Below are 19,777 nucleotides of genomic sequence, written 5' to 3' on the forward strand. Positions count from 1 at the left end.
GAACGTGAATCAATAGTGACTATCATGACATTGGCTCCAATTGTCACCTCACATATAGGACCTTTGTTGCTATGTGATTTAGTACATGTCAACTCATTTGATGATGATAACATGCTAATCGACATTTCTTCTCAAAATTCAAATCACCAACCTCATTTGGCAAATCAAAATTATTCACACCTGACGAATATTGTGAATCAAGTAACATGACCTTTGAAGTGTTCTTACAAACATGTGCAAAATGTCAATTTTTTTTTACATTTCACACATACTTTGCCTAATGCAGGACAATTTCTAGCATTCGCCAAGTGAGATTTAGAGCCACACCTAAAATTAGATGCAACCCCATTGCCCCTCTTTTGTTCACCTAAATCATTCTTTGAAAGCTTGTTTTTAAGCGCAACTACAGCTACATTTTCAGTTTGAGCCATTCTACTTTTACTCAACTCTCTGGAGGCCATAACAGAATGTTCAATTTCTCTGGCAATCTCCAACGTTTCTCATAATGTGTGATTTTTCCAACACAAACTTTTCTCTTGAATCCTTTTGTCAAAATAATTAAAAGATAACTGCTCTCCTAAATATTGATCTAAAGGACCTTCAAACTCACAGGTGGAAGCCAAAATTCTTAACTCTGTTAGGTAATTATCAATAGTTTCATGTTGAAACTGTTTCCTTGTGAAAAACTTATGCCTCTCTACAATGACACTAAGATCATTTTTTACATGACTTTCAAGACTTTTTACTGCCTCCATAAATTAATCCCTCCCATTGTATGGGAAAAGGAGGAAATAACTGTGGTTGATGATCAACAATCCTTTGACCCTCTGGCCCAAGACAGTTATACAAAATTGCTTTTTTCCCTACAACTGAAAAATCCAACCCATCAGTAGCCACCAAATAACTTTTAAAGGTTTTAAATCAATGAAGCCACTTTAACCTAGGCACACCTGGCTCTGCAAGAAAACATAATGGAAGATTAGCAGTTTGCATGTTTATACAAAACTAAATGGTAACAACAAAATTATGGATAGATGTAATAAAGTACAAATTATTATTATTATTTAATTCTCCTTCCCCCCCAAATGTAATAAAGAAATTTTGCACAAACGTAAATGTAAAAATTGTCAAATGTGGTGCGATAAGCACATAATAGCGTGCCTATTGCTGGAAAAGTTGCCCACAAAAAGATGTTGTAGACCATAAGCAATAGGCAGAGAAAGTGAGCCTATCGCTGAGAATGTAATTCAATGGTCGTGGCGCAGGCAAAAAGTGTTCCTGTGGCTGTATTCCTGTAAAACCAGATTGTCTCTAATTCCAAAATGGCCGACAACGTCGTATGATGTGACTTCTAAAGCCGGTGGGGCTTGTAATTTGTAGGCATGCGCAGTCCACAGCAACATGATGGCAAAGACTAACGCCGGTAACTGTGCGAAAGCCACCCCCCACCGCGTTGAAAACGGGGCTTATCAGTTTCCAAATCAAGAATTTCGAAAGCACATATTGTCTTACCAAACGAAGAAACAAAAAGAAACAGGATCCAACAGGTGACAACTCCAAATCAGCCAAAACAATAAAATTGGCACGTAGGTTCGGTAAACGATGTTGACAAACTTGTCGCCAAAATATTTTGTGTTGTGCAGTAACATAAACACGACACCATAGAGAGAATACATCCAGGAAGCTTTAGTCTCTAGGTAATGTCAGCACTGGAGTCCTCACAGCAGTCCGAAGCCACGAACGTCTGCCAACTGTCATCGCCTTGAACGCTGTGAGTCACCAGCGCTGCTGAAACAAACATTCGACTATCTAGAACTTTGCATTTCGCTGCATAAATATACATAACAGCTCTCTACGTTCAGACTTAGAAACATTTCTGATAGATATCCTACAGCAGGGAAAACTAGCAAGCTGTGGCCCATCAGCCATTCGGCATTTGCAGCTTCGACAGCGATCCCGGTAGAGATCCCAGTGGTTCTCAATGGCAGAAAGATGACAAAAAGTTTCTAAGTCCCACTTCTTTCAGTTTGGGGACAGGAGGAATACACTCTAAAACCAGCCAAGGGTTCAGGACCTGGGGGCACCACTTGGAGGTTAGGACCCACTCTAGCAGAGGACAGCAGCAGTGTCTAGGGCAGGTCCAGTTGGAACTGGTCAGCTGGGCAGCTGCAGGGAGGGAGGCTTCTGGAAGCTTGTGTCTTTGTATTTCCATCAGGTCAGTCAAATGGCCGCTGATCACAGCATTCACAGCTGTCCGTACTCGTGTTTTCGATGCTCGCAGCTCAGCGGCCCAACCCGGTCCAGCCTAGCCCAGCACAGACCGCAGAGCCCAGAGTCACCAGAGTCACCAAGACCTTAGGCAGCCACGCAGCAAAGGAGTTCAGGTGTCGAGCGGCACAGGAGCGGTAGGAACCGTAGGGGCTCTGCCCCATCCACCCACCTGGCCATGCCTCCAGGACCTCAGGAAGCCATGCGGCATAGGAGAGGCATGACAAAAAAGCAGTAGGAGCTGCATACCCCCTCCCTTCTCAACAGCAGCATTAGCGTTTGGAGCGCGACCAGTGACCCGGGGCCAGTGTCAAAAGGCCAGCGGGTGTCACAGAAGAGTGGCACAGGACTGGAGGGGTGGCTCAGAAGGCTTAGGAGCAGCACAGGAGTGGGTCAGAAGCCACAGAGAGTCTACCGGGGCTCCCCAAACTGCCCTTGCTCACGCTCTCGTAAAGGAACACCAACAGCACCAGCAGTAGTACTGCAGCATTGAGGCACCAGCGTGACCAGCACAACCTGTGGGTTTCTAGGGACCATCAGCGTGTCTAGTGCAGAGTCAGGGAGTGGAGCTTGGGAGCTGGACAGTCGGTGCGATCAGTGCAAAGCCAGGGTTCGGAACTCAGAAGATGGGCGAGTCCAGGGATGTTGTATGTGAGGGTCCTACAAGGAGTACGAGGTGTGCTTGACGAGCGCAGCAGCTGTAGTCTGTGGCTGAGAGTGCGTGCCATAGGGGTTCCACGGAAGTGGCCCAGCTAGAACTGGGTACGGCTTTCGGAATTTCCATTGAGACCCACTCGCAAACCACTTTGGCCACTCAGAACATCCCTCTTTTGCTGTGTCGCCATTATCATCAGCATCCTTTAATTCATCACTACAGGCAGAATCCACCTTGCAGTTTGGCACACATCACCTCCCACTTGCAGCTTGCAAGCATTCGGCTCTCTGCATCACGTAGCATCTGGCATTACCAGGCTCGTAATCAGATACTACATACAGCACACAGTAAGACCTGGAAGCAGAAAGCTAAAAGCAGTGGGATCCACTGGCCAGCAGCTTCCCACATGTCAATCCCCCGCAAACCGTATAGCTACAAAATCAGCAGGCGAGAACTATGCGATCTGTAAAGGCCCATTGGGCCCCACATGGGGGAAAGAAAAGGCTACCAAAAAGAACCAGACAAAGCTCTCCAGTGCATTTTTCTGTGGTATGCCTAGATGACTTGATTAACAAATAAAAAAATCTTGCAGCACATCTACGAAAAGATACCAATGTTGCACCTGCAAAAAAAAGAGGGGTACAAAATAACAGACTTCCTAGTGACCCGATACCAAAGGTCTAAGGCAGAAAAGGTTGCCTCCCAAGAGGCAATACTCGAACAAGCCCTCACCGGGGAAGTATCCCCTCTGCTCCTAAATGGTAATTTACAAGATTCGCATAAAACGGCAAAGCAATCAGACCCCAGGCACAAACAAAAGTCACCTCTCACACTAGGGAAAAGGAAGGCGTAAGACAATAGTGTTGACTTTTTGGAGTTTTTTTTACCCTGAACTTTAGCAATTTAGAGGACCCCTCCTCAAGCCCACATCCAAATCACTCCTCTTCTCAGACATTATCGAAGGGATGGAGAGAAAATTACTAATACCATAATCAGTTTAAGCCCTTTTCAGCTGGCGTGCTCTCACAGGTGAATAGCCAACCTCCGATTTTAGCATCAGAGAAAGTTGGGTGTCTACAATATGCTGATGACATCTTGCTGTTGAGTCAGACACCAATGGGCCTACAACAGAGTATGACAGCCCTAAAATGCTTTCTGGATAAGCAAGGCCTAGAAATAAACCCGTCCAAAACAAAATTGATGCAACTGTGCGGCCTTAAACATAAATCCTTTGCTTGGTTTCTGGGAGGAAAAACAGTGGAAGTGGTGCAGTCATACAAATACCTCGGATTATATTTGGAGCCTCGATTGATATGAAAGCGTCAGCTGCTAGCAATCCAGGCAAACGTCCTCTCACCAACTTGTAGCTGCAAACTTGTCAAGAAGAAATTGGATTGTTCCAATTTGTCTCATATTCTCAGTCATGTCAGCTCAGTTCCTTCCCCGCTGTATCTTAGGACACAGAAGCCTTGAGAGGTCTTGGATCTCTCCATTAAATACAAGCCTAATTAATGTATATAAGGCAGTTTTTAACATTCCAAAAAGCGCATTCCCTACCCAGGTCAAGCTTCAGTAAGGCCTAAAAAAAAGTTTTTTCAGTGTAAGGGAGCATTTCTGAAAGTTTCTTGGAGGCTACGGGCCCCGGAGAACACTCCCATAAACAACTCCTGCAGACAAAAGGGAAGGCTCAACAAATTACTAATAGAAAAGGAACCTGGGGAAATTACCTAAATCAGATAATCCAAGCCCGGGGCATGGAAGACGACTGGAAATCCAGCATGGGAAAGGCTGCTTTCAATAAATCTGTAAACATTTCTGTTCATACTTTACCACTCATAACAGACAAGGGTAAAAGGTGGCATGACTGGGCTGCTCTTCGGTCATACTAGACACTGTCCCCCCCAAGGATATCTACCAGAACATTTCTTCACTCATATAAAACATCAGTTCATGCTTTTTTGTTTGGGGGTTCTTCGACACTAAAGACGCATGCCCCCTGTGGAAAAACAGTTTTCTGATCAAAACTATTGATTATGTGGTTATAACCGAGAATCCCTATCGCACATTCTCGTTACTTGTCCGGCTTTGGGCATAGAAAGAAGAAAGTTGTTAAAACATTATTTTTTTCTTCAAAATGTTCGCTCCTGTAGACAGGCTGTAATTAGATGGCTAAATGGTAAGTCAATTCCATACTGTTGCAGGGGAGTAAAGTATTTAAAGCTGTTTTATAAGGAGCTGGCAAGGTTGAGTCTGGGTAATTGACTAAGAAGGATCAACCGGGAAGTAGCGGTTCTCAGTTGGAAACTGACTCTAGTACTTTTTCTTTGCATCTCCAGGTTAATAGGTCTAGGTTCGGCCCTCATGCACTTGCACTTGGCACTTGCCATGATTGATGCAGCAAATGATTTTAAGTACTTCCGGTGCCTTTATTTTTATGCTATGTGTATCTACATCCTTAAAACCTCCGCAGATTCCACAATCACCGCAGTCATATCTAAGTCCCGAATTCTCAGACATAGTCGCACCTTAATTCTGATTTGCACTTCTTCAGCCCTTCTAATGACCGCTTGGCGAAGACATTATCAAAAGCAACCGCATTTTAAATGATTTTTATTTCAATATTTAAGAATGCGAACGGGCATTGTTTTCGCAACTTCAGCGGGTATTACTGGTCGCACTGCACTTAGGCTTTTAACTCTTCTTGATTAAATTCTCGTACCAATAATTTTAAATGGGTTTAAAGTTATTTTCTCATGTTCGTTTTATCTGCCTAGTTTGGGCGTTTTTTTATGTACCACATTGCAAAGGTTTTTATTACTCAAGCAATAAAGATTACTACTACTAACTGACCCTTAAAGTCACTTCAGGGTTAGAGACAAGCAGGTCTAGCTCTCCACAGGGGAGCCATCAGGTGACAGCTGAACACTGACAGTAACCCTTTTGATTTTAGGCAGCAAAGTGACCACTTTCCAAAAGTTTTATTTCCAAAATAGAAATGTAAAATCCAACTTGATTTTTAAGTTGGATTTTAAATTACTATAAAAATGAGTCCTTGAACAATTGTTCTAGCTACTCCCAAACTGAATTTAGCACTTATTAAAATAGTGTAAACCAGTGTTAACCAAAGGGGGAGCCAGCTTTCCCACTATGAAAAATGACTTTGCTGGTTTTTCACTGTCAGCACATGTAAACAATAAATTATACATGTCCTACTTTCTTTGAATACCATGCACCCTGCCCTTTTGCCATTTACGGCATATCTTAGGGTGATTTATAAGTGATAAAAAGGAAGGTTTGGGCCTAGCAAAAGTTTTTTGCCAGGTCAAAATGGCAGTTTTACAACTGCACACCCAGGCTGCAATGGTAGGCCTGGAGACAACGGTGTTATTTAGTGGCTGCCACATGTGTGCCACAGCCCACTAGTATCATTTAATTTACAGGCCTTAGGTACATGTAGTACTATATTTTAGGGACTTATAAGTAAAATGAATGTGCCAATAAAGTATATGTAAATTTTACCATGCTTAAAATGGAGAGTGCAAGCAAGTTATTACTGGTTAGCAGGAGTATAGTGGCCAGAGTCCTATGACCTACAAGAACAAAAGTTCAGCAGAAGGCAGCACAATATGGGGGGATGCCATGAAAACCATGTTCTTTTCCAACACATTTACAGACACTCACGTACATAAATGTGATCTACATACTATGACATACATTTATGTATAAAGCATACACAATGATTAATTGTCATATACATAAAAGAAGTTCAATAATTTCTCCTGTGTATATAATTCTAATGCCATTATACAATGCATAATTTCAAATACATAGATACATTTACATGCACAGTCATAGTTACATAGCCCGACATGTCATATTCTCATTATGATGATTTCCTGTCCTAATAGCAGACTATCTGGATATAGCGGGTAATCCTAATGATTAATTCCAGGTGTGGTGTGGAGCATGTTACAATCCTGTACTCTCCCACACTCACAAAATAAGTGTGTTTGGGGCCTGCAGGAATCTTTGCATGGCATGGAGATGGATAGGGAATCACAATACACACTTGAATAACAGTGACGGATGTGTGTGCCCTATGGTCCAACACAGTAATGTGGGAGGTGGGGCTCTGTGGATTTGTGTGTGTATGGAGGGAGGTATAGCATAAGGGATGGATGGTGGCTGACAAGTGACACAAGCACTCTGTCACCATGGGGGCCGAGTCCAACTCTGAATCTGTCTGTTTTAGGTGCAGCCAACCAGATCGCAAGGCCATCTTAGTGATAGCATACTTAGGAATTCTGGGACAGGGTTACGCCCACTTCCCACAGGACCTGTGGTGACCGCGTAGTGACCCCCAGGTTCAGTAGCCCATTGGCAACTACCATATACGCCCCTAACACCTATACCTAAATTCAGCATATAGGGGTGCCCCTGGTACCAGAGGAGCAGATCCTGATGACCTAAGAAGACAAAGGACACCGAAGAGCCACAACAGCAGAAGAGGAGAAAAGAAGCAGCTGACCTAGGACCACCCCCACGAGCCTGTCTGCATCCCTCGATGAAATCTGCACCAAAAGTCGACTCATCCGGCAGCTGTGTCTCCAGAAACCTGGGAATACTGCCTGCCTTCAATAACGACTCAAGACCTCCTGTGAACCGTGGACCTGTTCTCCAAAAACCTCCAAATAAGAGACTCTGAAGCTTCTGGGACCGCCAAAAGCAGACACCTGAAGTCACCACGGCACCTGCCGTCCCCGACTTGAGGTGAAGTGACCACTGGTGCCAAAAAAAGGGTCCCCAGCTTCTCAGAGTCTGAGTCCAACTCCCAGAAGTTGCCTACAGCCTCTGCACGCAGGACCCCTTTCCCAGGGCTTCTGTGGTGACAGAAACCCAACGTCTAAAACAACTGCTGCACCCATCGCCTCTTGCCTGAGTTGAAGTTGGCCTCTGGTGTCAACAAAGTCCCCCAGCTCTTCTGAGCTCGAATCCACTGTGGTTTCACCCCTCCTTGACTCCCTGCAGCCTCAGACCACAGGATCCCTGAACCGTGAGTGCTCCCGGACACAGAAACCTGACACCAAAGACACCTGTTCCTGTGAGAAGAGGACCAAAGGCGTGCCTACACTCCCGAGCACCCCACATTTGTAACCTACCTGCTGGTTGCCCCTGACTGGCCTCCTGGCCAGAGCCTGAAGCCATTTCCCACAGAGACCAATATCCATTGAAATACATTGGGCACTCAATGCCCTACTACACCTCTGCAGCGGGCCGCCCTAGTGCTGCCCAGAGTGACCTGTTAGTGTGATCCTGACCCTTGCCCAAAACTGACCTTAAGTCTCGGAGATTGGTCCTGTAAGTCATCAAACAGTACCTGAATGCAGAACCTGTTTTTCCTCCCAATGATAACATTGTAGATCTCAGAAATTGCAGTATCCTCTTTTTAGAGTGAAAAGAATTCCTATTTAAAAACATACTTACCTGGACAATTCCTTTCTGATGCCTATATATAAAGAAACCTTCTATCCTTATAAATTGTTGTGAATCTCCTTCTTGAGTTATGTGTCTCATTTATTGACTACTGTGCATTTGTAGATGTCTTTCACTCCTCTGTGTTAAGCATAAGGTTGATCGACCACACTACCCCTAAATAGAGCTCGCACTGGTGAACTCCTGGACCCTTTAAGGGTATTCACCTACCACATAAAGCGTCAGCTCCCTACAGAACGTAACTCACATTTTTTTGCTTTCTATTTGCTGGCTTTATTACTTTTAGTCTGCTTAGGATGAATTTTTACCTTCCTTTGCCCAAACCTTATTTACAGTAACCTTCTGAGTGCTCCCTTTCTGTAAACAGATCGGTAAATCTTGTTTTTATCTCATCACATTTGCTGTGTATTTAAAGACTGAGGTCACATGTCAGGCGCTGTCTTCAGAGGGTGCTTGTTTACTTTTCATTCTCTGACTTTAAAGTACTAGGAATTATGTGACAATCTTGCTTAATACTGGGGGAGGAAGAGTTTTTTTTTCTAGCACATGACAACATTTAAATGAACTGTGTAAGTATTTCAGAATATATCATAATTAGGAATAAAAATAAAGCACTTTTTTGTTATTTCTGAAGTGTGTTGGAAACAAATACCTTTAATATGAATTAAAAAAAACATTACACTAGGTGATGCCAATTTCACACATTTTAGTCTGTGCACTGTATTGTATAATAGTAAAACTGTATGCCTGTGCAAATGTACAGTGGTCAATTCAACTGAAAATGTATTGTCTGTAATGGAGGTGCGCTACCACACTATGAATACTCCACTGAATGCCACTCCACTCTACTCTGAACCACTTCAAACCACTGCACAGTACTCTGCACTACTCCACCTTATACCACTCCACCCCACTCCACTGCGCACCACCCCACTCTACGACTCTGCATTCTATGCTACTTCATGCTTCGCCCCTCGCATTCTATGCCAATGCACTCTTTGTCACCCTAAACTACATCTCTCCAGTCTAGGCCACACCATTCTAGTCTGCACAACTCCACTCTACTTCACTGTACTCTATGCTACTCTGCAACACTGACCTCTATGCCACTGCACTCTACAGCATTGCACTTAACTCTGTAACATTCAACACTACGCCCTTGCATTCTACACAATTCCACTGTGCTCCACTCTAATCTACTCTTCAACACTGCACTCTACACCACTTTACTCTACACAATTACACTCTATGCCACTCTGCGTAAGTGCATTCTACCCTTCGCCACCCCATGCCACTTCAGTCTACTCTGACACAATCTACTCTATGCCACTACACTCTACAACACTGTACTCCACTCTACATTACTGCTCTGTATGCCACTGCACTCTACTCCAGTGCACTCTCTACAACCGCACTCTATGCATCTCCTGAAGAGAATACAGGCAATACTGAATTCAGCGGCCAGACTCATCCTTGACCTCCCCAAATGGACCCACATTAACCCAATGACAAGAAGCTTCACTGGCTCCCCATTTAGAAAAGATGTCAATTAAGGATGCTGGCCCACACCTACAAGGCCCTTCACAATCCAGGACCAGCCTACATCAACCACTGCCTGAACTTCCACCAACCCTCCAGTCACCTGTGCTCTGCTTCCCCCTACTCCCTTCATCTGCCTATGGAACAGTGGAGGACGTTCCTTCTCCTACCTCGCAGTGAAATCCTAGAATGACCTCCCCGTTCACCTACAGACCTCATGCTCTGTTATGGAATTCAGGAATAGACTTAAGACCTGGCTGTTCAACTGAATCCCTTAGCAGCTTTGTTCTCAGTGCCTGGAAACCCTCACAAGTGATTTGCTGCACTCTACAAATCCTGATTGACTGACTGATTGATGTCACCGCACTCTACGGCACGGCACTCTACTCTGAATCACTGTACTCTACACCACTGCTCTCTACGTTACTCTAGTTCACACAACACCACTGCACTCTGACACTCCACTCTGCGACGTTGCACTCTCCACCACTGAACTTTACGCCACTCTACTCTGCACGACTCCACTCTACGCCACTGCACTTTATGCTACTGCACATTCCGTCACTGCACTCTAAGGCACTATACTCTATTCTGCACCACTCTAGGCTACTCTACTCTGCACTCCTGGATTCCACTGCATTCTGTGCTACTCAACTCTACGCTGCACTGTACGCCACTCCAGTCTACTCTATGCCACTGCCTTCTGCATCACTGAACTCTATGCCTCTCCACTCTGAACCACTCTACGCCACTCTGCTTGAAGCCAGTCTACTCAATGCCACTGCACTCTATGCCTCTGCACTCTACTCTGTGCCACTCTATTCTGCACCACTCCACTCTGCGCCACTGCACTCTACTATGCACCACTCTAATCTATGCCACTGCATTCTACGACACTGCATTGCATGCCGGTGAACTCAATGCCACTGCACTCAACACCACTATACTCTGCAACACTCTATGCTAATGCACTCTACACCAGTCCACTGTACTCTATGCCACTCCAGTGTATGCCAATCTACGCAACTATATACTATGTCACTCCAATACATGACACTCTCTGCCGCTGCACTCTATGACACTCCACTCTACAACATTCTACTCCACACTTCGCCCTTCCACTATATAACACTCCACGCCACCCTCCACTATACCACTAACTTTAGCCATGCAGAACAGCAGCCACACTGGTGTACAACACCGCTAAAACACATTGGCAAAGTCAATAGCTCTTGCATAGGCGAGGCCTGTTGGCTTTTCCAATGCTTGTTCTTAACTGTACAGCTTAGTTTAGAGTCATACGTGCAAGATCACCCACCCATGGTTTTTATCTCAATAGTTAACTTCAAACTTTAATCAGCATATTGTAAAATTTAGAATAAAGTTGTTAAAGAAGTTAACATGACAGGTATGAAGGAACAATTATCTGCTTGCCTGTGTTAAAATGCCACGTCCCACCGTTCCTAAAGGGAGAGACTTAACAAAACGTGTGCAGCGGTTTCCTACTGCTCACTTGGGAGAGGATGTGGAAGGTGTTATTCAGGAAGGACAACAATGCCCAGTGACATCTGGCTGCCCGGTACGCATGCGCAATTCTCAAAATTCTAAAAATTGAAACCTATGTACAGTGGTGCAGTAAGGGTACCAGGGCCCCTAATGAAATTAAAGTAATTTAGTCCTCACCCCCTGGTTTGATGATAAAAACCGTCCACTATGTGGGGTTCAGTGTCATGGCCCTGAGCCCAGGTGCCACTGTACCTGCTGTACTATTGATAACTAAGCCTCTGGCTGTGTATTACATTGCGCTTGTGTCTGGAGTGAAAAGAAGGCCTGTGGCTGTGTAGCACTTCCCACTGTTCCGCGTAGCGCTCTGAAGCCCGGCTTGGTCAAGTTTACACTACATAAGACCATACATTAAGTACTACTATATGCATGTGCATAATACAAATGTGTTAATAAAATGGGGAAAATAATTAATTGTTTTACACAGAACTTCATGGCACAGTTTTTGCAGCTTCTAAGTGCTGTACTTCACTCGAATCTTTACCGACCACTTTCTGAACTTCTAAAAATTCGGGTTCACTCATATCTACGTCCTTGTGGCTCAGCTCAAAGAGAACCATGCTGCAGGGTATATCCAAGCCTCAAACAGAAGACACAGAGCTTCTGGGTCAGCATAAACCGTGGGAGGTGCAGCGAGTGTGCCCAAGAGCACAAAGGAAACAGTCAGTGGGAGAGGATGCGTGCAGAGAGGAGAGGAAGCTGCGCCCAGGCCACTGTGGGTCGGTGGGGTGTCTTAGAGTCCCACCACAGGACACCACCGCTCGGTGATTAGCAAATGTGCCACATCATTTTTACATGTACCATAAAGTTACACCAGATTATTTTCAACGCATTTAAACAAAATAATAGGTAGCTCTTCTCCTCTCCATCTTTGCAAATGTCTCTGCTTCATAAACGTTTATCTCACTGCTCACAAAGGCCACAATATGCCCTTTGTAGTAGAGAGTAGTAAAACCGAGAGGCCCTGATGTGATCGGCGGCACGCAATCTGAGTAAACTAATACATCTTATTATGAATTGAAACGTGCACGCCAACCTGAATTTCCTGTACTTAAAACATAACTTAAAAACAAACAAATAAATAAACAAATAAAATATAGAAGTGTGTGAGGTCTGTGAACTCACAATATTTGTTGCACATGGCTGCATGCGCTGTATGTTTCACATCTTTCTTTGGACCAGGTTACAAAATCGTATTTTTTTGTTTTACGAAATGTGTTGAGATATCCTCAGCCTGCCTCAGCCGTATGTTACTTAGAGTCACAAAGGAGTCGCGCTCCACCCTGCTCCACCCACTTCCTTACCTGGTGATGGACGAAGAAGCAGCACCACACCATGAGGTCCCGGCAGACGTGCTCCTACCAGAGGGTTCCCCGAAAGAGCGTTAACTAAATGCAGACCCAAGCACTGGCTGTGCCCACACCGAGCTCAGACGGTTTCCTTTTAACCCCCTCCAGCCAGTCCTCCCGGCACAGATAAAGTGCATGGCAGGAAGTGTGCACGTGCGTGCTGTTTGTTGAGTTCCAGGCAGTGCACAATCGCCACTTTCTGCTGCCGTTTGGAGGTGTTTTTCTCACGTGCATATCTTAATTGTGTGCGCCGTAAAAGGTTCGTAACTAAGGGGCAGATGTTCCAAGCACTTTAACGATCGTAAATTGTCCGATTCTACGTTTGCAACTGTCAAAAACGTCTTTTCTTATAGATCAACCCCATTTTAAAGGTTGGGAAAGTTTTTCTGACTTCAATAATGAAATTCTGAAGGGATATCTAGAAAGAAGTGAGTTGTAGGCATCCTTTCCGAATACCGAATCAGTATCTTAAGTACCAATATTTTCAGTCGAAATCCGGTTACAAAACAAAGAACGTTTACTGACATCTCAAATCCATTTGCAAAAGGAAAATGTTCCTCTTGGGTCACAGTTTTTTTGTATGCCCTTTTCTTGCACATACATAAACACACACTTTAAAAGTCCTTTTTTAATTTCTCTCTCTTATAGCAATTATTGTATTTACAAACATGGACATTATCAGAGGTTTCATTTGACCTCCTTTTGTGTACTGTCAATTTTTAATCTTCTTACATTTTTCATATCAAACAATTTTAATGGCAGGGAAGTGCTGAGTTCAACCTTTTGTTAACATTAGGTCAGCCCATAACGTACAACCGCTGTAGGCCTATCACTCATTGAAGTCTTGATTCTGCAGCATACTGAAACCTTTGGGAAATTTCTAAAAACGCATTTGATTGTGCACCAGCATACCACCCCAACACCAACCACAGTAAAATATCATTGCCTTTGGATGTTTTATAAATTGCCCTTTCATAAATATAAGCATGTTTTTTGGAATCCTGAGGTAGAATTCAGATTTCCTTTTTTATTTTTTCAGAGTAGGCCCCCTGTAGCAACATCAGGATTAATTATTTATTTATTTTTAATTTGGTTGCCTTTTTACTCTCTTCTGTTATTTTTCTACGCATTCAGTAGCGATAAAAACCGTTTTTATTAACGTCTTCTAAATACTGTTTGTCCAATAACCAATCTCATTTTTGAAATGCTCTATGTGTTAGGCTAATACTCTAGCTCAGTGGTTCCCAACCTGTGGTCCGGGGACCCCTGGGGGTCCGTTAAGCCTCCTCAGGGGGTCTGCAACTGCTTAGAAAATTAAATAATATTAACAGATTCAGTCAGGGCTGGCTTTTGGGCAGTGCGAGCGGTGTTCCGCACCAGGCGCCGACCTCAGGGGGGCGCTGTGTTTATCAATAACTTCTGAAAGGTGCGATTTAAAAGCACCTGCTGAAAAGTTCCTTGTGCGTTTAGCCTTCAAGAAACAATAAAAATGTCAAGATATCATTTGTGAGTAATGTTCCTGCTAGAGAGACAGATGGGAGTTTTGCCTAGTGGCAGCTTTGACTCAACATAAAGTAGCATACAGGTTCAATATGCCTGGTGCAAAAAAAAAGAACTATGGGACATATTTAAGAAAAGTGGTGCTGCATATAGTGCAGCACCACTTTTCTTGCACCCCTTAGGGCCCCCCCTAATGCCACCATATGTATATCATATTTAAAATACGGTGCACCATGGCGGTAGTTAGGGGACTAGTCCGGCGCTTTGCAGGATTAGCGTCAATTTTGATGCTAATCTTGCAAATCACCCAGAGGCCCATTGTAACCAATGGAAGCCTCCTTTTAATGCCTGCTCTGAGCGGGTGTTAAAAGTGCCAGAAAAACATGATGCAAAGAAATCTAACATGTTTCTTTGCATCATTTTTTTTACCTCCCCTAACGGAAGAATGCCACCTTTGCATACATTATGCCTGGTGCAGGCATAATGTAGCGCAAAGGGATACAAAGTGGCGCAATGCACGCATTGCGCCACTTTGTAAATATGTCTAAGCATTTTTGGCCTTCTAATGCCACATTAGCTTAAAAAAAAATGACACTAATGTGGTGTTAGAATGGCGCTAAGGGGTCTGAAATATGCCCCTATATTTTATGTGGCAATCTGAGTGGATTAGTAAAGCCAGCCTTTACAAGTGCTTTAAAACACATGAATATATGTGAAAGGGGAGCAATGGAGAGATGAGGGCACATTTGCTAGGTGGTAGTGAGTGAAACCGAGGAGGAGGTCATGGGGTGGGGGGTGCCACAATAAACTGTCGCACAGTGCGCCACCAGTCCTAAAGCCAGCCCTGGATTCAGTCCCAAGCTTTCAGTAATGACTCATTGGGGGGGTCCCTGGATTTCAACAAGGATTCAGTCGGGATCCCCTAGTTCCAGTGATGATGAAGTGGGGTCCACAGAAGTTAAAAGGTTAGGAACCACTCTAGCTCTTTATCCCAACTCTGATTTTCAGAAAGGAGTTATGCGTACAATACTAAGTTATATGCCAATTATGTTTCTAATGAATCTTTTCTCACCTACTGACTCCCTGGCAAACCATCTAAAAGTCATTCAAAGTGCAACATTGTTATATGCTAAATTTGTTGTACCTATTTTTCACTTACACTCTGTCATTTATATTTGACAAATGTGGAAAAAGGTGGCCATGTGATGCTTCTTTAAAAGCAGTGAGAAATCCTGACCCCGGAAAGGTAATATCTGCTCAAAGCAAAGATAATTTTGTTGTTTTGCCACTTTGTTTTTTAATATACTACTTCATTTTGATACTAAGACATGTCAGTACACATTGATTTTTACATCTTGTGTACCAACAGCTTTTTAGCTGTCTTTTGTTAAAGACCCAATATGGCTAATACCAATACTTTCAATGGGTTTTGGGCCAGTCCATCGCTTGCCATAGGTTGGGTTTATTGTCAAACTAATTTGCATGCTTCTTATTCAGTGGCTTTACCTACTTTTCTTGTGTTTGTCCCTTCCCTACAGCATAGTTTATTTAATATTATTTTGAACAGACAACTTGCAACCTTAAACTGCTTACAGTTAAATACATTTTTTTTTTCTTTTCTTCACCACTCCATGGCAGAGCATGTGTTTCTCGCTGTCTTCTACGTCTGCTGCTTTCCCCTCAAATCCACTTTCCATGTCACTTTACCTCCATCCCTCCAGCTTGTCAGTTGCATCCACAGCCAGTCCAAATTTGTTTCATTTTAAAGAATCCCAAGCTCCTCAGCTGCACCTCTGTTCTGGTAGTGATTTCTCCCTCCACCCACTCATCTGCTGCTCCCATGTCCTTTACTGTGACATTCTTATTTTCTCTTCTGGAAAGCCGGAAGCTCCAATTTACTCTTGGGTCACTCCTGTTTTCTTTAATGCACTTTTGCACATAATTGTTAATTTACCACTCCAAGATTGGTGTCCCCATTCCAGAATGGTAAACTAAAAATTACAAAAAGAAAAATGAGGCTCCAACTAATGACACATATGTTCACATGCTTGGTGACACGTGAACATATATGTTGTCATACTGAGCAAAAACATGTTTTTGCTGATGCTTTTCTGCACTGACAAATACATGTATTTATTTTTGCTGAGAAGGAACATCACTGGCAAAGCTATAAGCAGAGCCACTGAAATTATGCCGCAGAAGTGGGCCAGTTATGCAGAAGGGTCGATTAAATTATAAGGCAAGAAAAGGCAAATTATGTGGCATAATGAAGCATATTTTGGTATAGTATTACTTCATCATTTGGTAATTTAAAACTTCGTAACACTGTCTAGGACTTGGGCACGCCTCATTAGTACCAAATTAACACCCAAATATAACAATAAGCAACAGAAAGGTAACCAGTCCAACTTTGCGAAGGGCCTTTCACCACACAACACGTGTCACTGCATTTTTAGTAACTTTTGAACCGTATGAGCTAGAAACAAACATTTTTTTGTTAAAATCTGCAGATTGTGCAGCAGATGATGTATTATGTGGCAAATTTCTAATTATGTGAAAATCACCGCAGCTGCACAATTGCATAATTCCAGTGGCCCTGGCTATAAGGTCACATAACATCAATAAGGAGAGACCTTTTGGTTTTGCCAATACTTGTTCAAAAAAGTTAGCACCATGCCAGATTCTCCTTGTAAAGTGTTTTAAGACAAGACTCTGGGCTGTTTACTATATATGGTATTATTTTTAAACACCTCTATACCTATATAAATTGGCTAAAAAGGATCCATTCCGAAAACAGAAAATAAATCTCTGCCCTAATGATACACTTTCACTTCTGCTCGTTTCATGTCTAAGTTCTTCACCTGCCCGTTTACTGACATAAAGGTTGCTTTATAACCCCAAGACACACCTGACAAAAAACATCTGTTGACATTATACCTTCTTTGAGCAACTTCAGTCCAACCACATCAATAGCAGTGAATATTACTAGGTTTAGATAAACAAATATGAATATTTAAGGGCAATATTTAAACCACAGTTGTCAAAATTATCTTCATCAATTTGAAAAAATTACCCACGTTATTGCACAGCTTACCAACATAGATCAGTATGACCAAATGACCGCTTCCCATGTCAGCGTTGTCAGAACTTATTACAAAAATGTGCAAAATGACAGATAGATACTGATAGTTTTACATGCAACATCATTTTAGGGCTTTTGTGCTGGATCATTATAAATATAATTATTCATCTTATTTTATTTGCATAATTTACAAAACCCTTTATACTTGAATTTAGATAAGGGAGCACAGTGCCAGTGAAAGTCAAAATATAGCACCATATAATTATGAATACCAAGAACTAGATAAAGAGGATAGTAGGCATTCCTGGGAGGAAATGGAAATTAAAGAGTGGGGGTAAATTACCAGAAAGGGTTAAAGGTTTATAGAATTACCAGGCTACATGTAAAGTTCTGAAGCATAACTGGATGGAGGGGGGATGGGGACAGACAAACCAGACATTATAGGCATAAGAAAGAGTAAGAGGAGAAGGAGGACTGGTGGGGCCTGACCCTAAGCACGCATAACTCAAACACTAAGGAAAGACCACGGAAGGTGGATAAAAGAGCACAAAATAGGAGTCGGTGAAGGAGAGATTCAACGTTTGGGAGTTAGTCTAAGGAACAGCCGAGCAGGCAATTTAGAAACAGACTGGATGGCGAGAAGGACAAGGTATGAAGACACAATAAGTGAAATGGCAGCCCAAATGTGAGAAGAAATAGGTAAGAATAGAGATTTTAGTGGCAGAAAAGTGAGAAATGTATAATTTTACAAACGCTATTACATTGCATATAACAGATATGTGCAACAAAAGTTCTAAAGAATGACAAGGAAGAGTTGCAGTTAACACTGGGAACTGCTGTTTTACTGGGATGTAAGAATCGAGAGAATGAGATGTCATTAATCCTTGTACTGTAGACTAATATTTAGACACTAATAAAAATATGCTGCTCATTTAAACATTATACCACTGTTTTCCAGTCTCCAGTGTGTACTAAATGAGGGTGTTACAATTACCAAATTAGTTGGTTCCCAATTTCTTAACCTCGGAATGATGAACGGTAGATTTGATTTTGCGAGAATTGGAACTCATGGCATGCCCAGATGAGGTAAAATAATTAGAAGCAAGGAGGGAAGGTGATCAACAAATTGTGGAGGCAGTGTAGAACATCAGTCAGGGATAGAAGATGCAGTGAAAGATTGTAGGACAAAACGGTTAGGTGGAGCTGTAAGAGAAGGCATGCCAAAGATTATATTTCTGAGAATTGAAGAGATTAGCAAAGTCTGACACACTTAATAGAGAGAAGTAAAGCCAGGAGCAAGATAAAGAAGGTGGTTGAATACATTAAGCAGAAAACAGGTGTAGGAAGTTGGCTCTGTATATACTATCTGTTCCCCCTAGATGTTGTTAGTGGCAAAAACAGATAATACTAATGCTCTATTTTGTGGTAGTATGGTCGAGCAGTAGGCTTATCAGAGGGTAGTGCTAAGCATTTGTTGTACACACACAGGCAATAAATGAGAACACACACTCAAAGACTTAACTCCAGGCCAATAGGTTTTTATATAGAAAAATATTATTTTCTAAATTTATTTTAGAACCACAAGATTCAGAATTTAGGTAAGTACATAACTTGTAAGGTAGTTCACACAGGTAAGTATGGAACATTTAATTAAAACAGTAGTATACACAGTTTTGGCAAAAATGGCAATAAGCTATTTTAAAAGTGGACACTGCAAAAATCAACAGTTCCTGGGGGAGGTAAGTGATAGTTAGTTTCTCAGGTATGTAAAGCACTTACAAGTTCAGTCTCCTGGGCATAGGCAGTCCACCGTTGGGGGTTCAAGGCAACCCCAAACCCACAGTACCAGCAACACAGGGCCGGTCAGGTGCAGAGGTCAAAGGAGGGCCCAAATAACATAGGCGCCTATGGAGAACAGGGATGTTCTGGTTCCAGTCTGCTAGCAGTTGAGTACCTGCATCCTCGGGGAGCAGACCAGGGGGGGGTTTGTAGAGCACTGGGGGGACACACACAGGCACACAAAATACATACTCAGCGGCACAGAGGCGGCTGGGTGCAGTGTGCAAAGTAGGTGTTGGGTTTCGCGTTGAAAGCAATGGAGGGACCGGGGGGTCACTCTGGCAGTGCAGACAGGGTACAGGGGGGCTTCTCGGGCCAGCCTCCGACTGGGCTAAGATGAGGGCCACCTGCTGGTCACTCCTGCACTGGTAGGTGGTTCCTCTCGGTCCTGGGGGCTGCGGGTGCAGTGCCTGGTCCAAGCGTCGGGATCCTTTGTTACCAGGCAGTTGCAGTCAGGGGGAGCCTATGGATCCTCCATGCAGGCGTCGC

At 43.2% G+C, this 19,777-nt stretch overlaps 1 protein-coding gene across 3 annotated transcripts in view; it reads right to left on the bottom strand.

Moving 5' to 3' along the window:
• The window catches only part of ARHGEF3 (Rho guanine nucleotide exchange factor 3), a 786,720-nt gene that overhangs the window by 463,460 nt on the left and 303,483 nt on the right, over positions 1-19,777 (bottom strand). Inside the window, exon 1 of one of the 3 annotated variants that reach the window (XM_069206463.1) lies at positions 12,823-12,892. The exons of the other annotated variants lie outside the window; for them this stretch is intronic. Coding sequence (XP_069062564.1) covers positions 12,823-12,855 — 33 coding nt within the window. The 5' untranslated portion in view covers positions 12,856-12,892. Of the gene's footprint in view, positions 1-12,822; positions 12,893-19,777 lie in introns of those variants that run through there. 3 annotated transcript variants of the gene reach the window in all.

Source organism: Pleurodeles waltl, chromosome 9 (genome assembly GCF_031143425.1).
Source record: "Pleurodeles waltl isolate 20211129_DDA chromosome 9, aPleWal1.hap1.20221129, whole genome shotgun sequence".
Classification (NCBI taxonomy): domain Eukaryota; kingdom Metazoa; phylum Chordata; class Amphibia; order Caudata; family Salamandridae; genus Pleurodeles; species Pleurodeles waltl.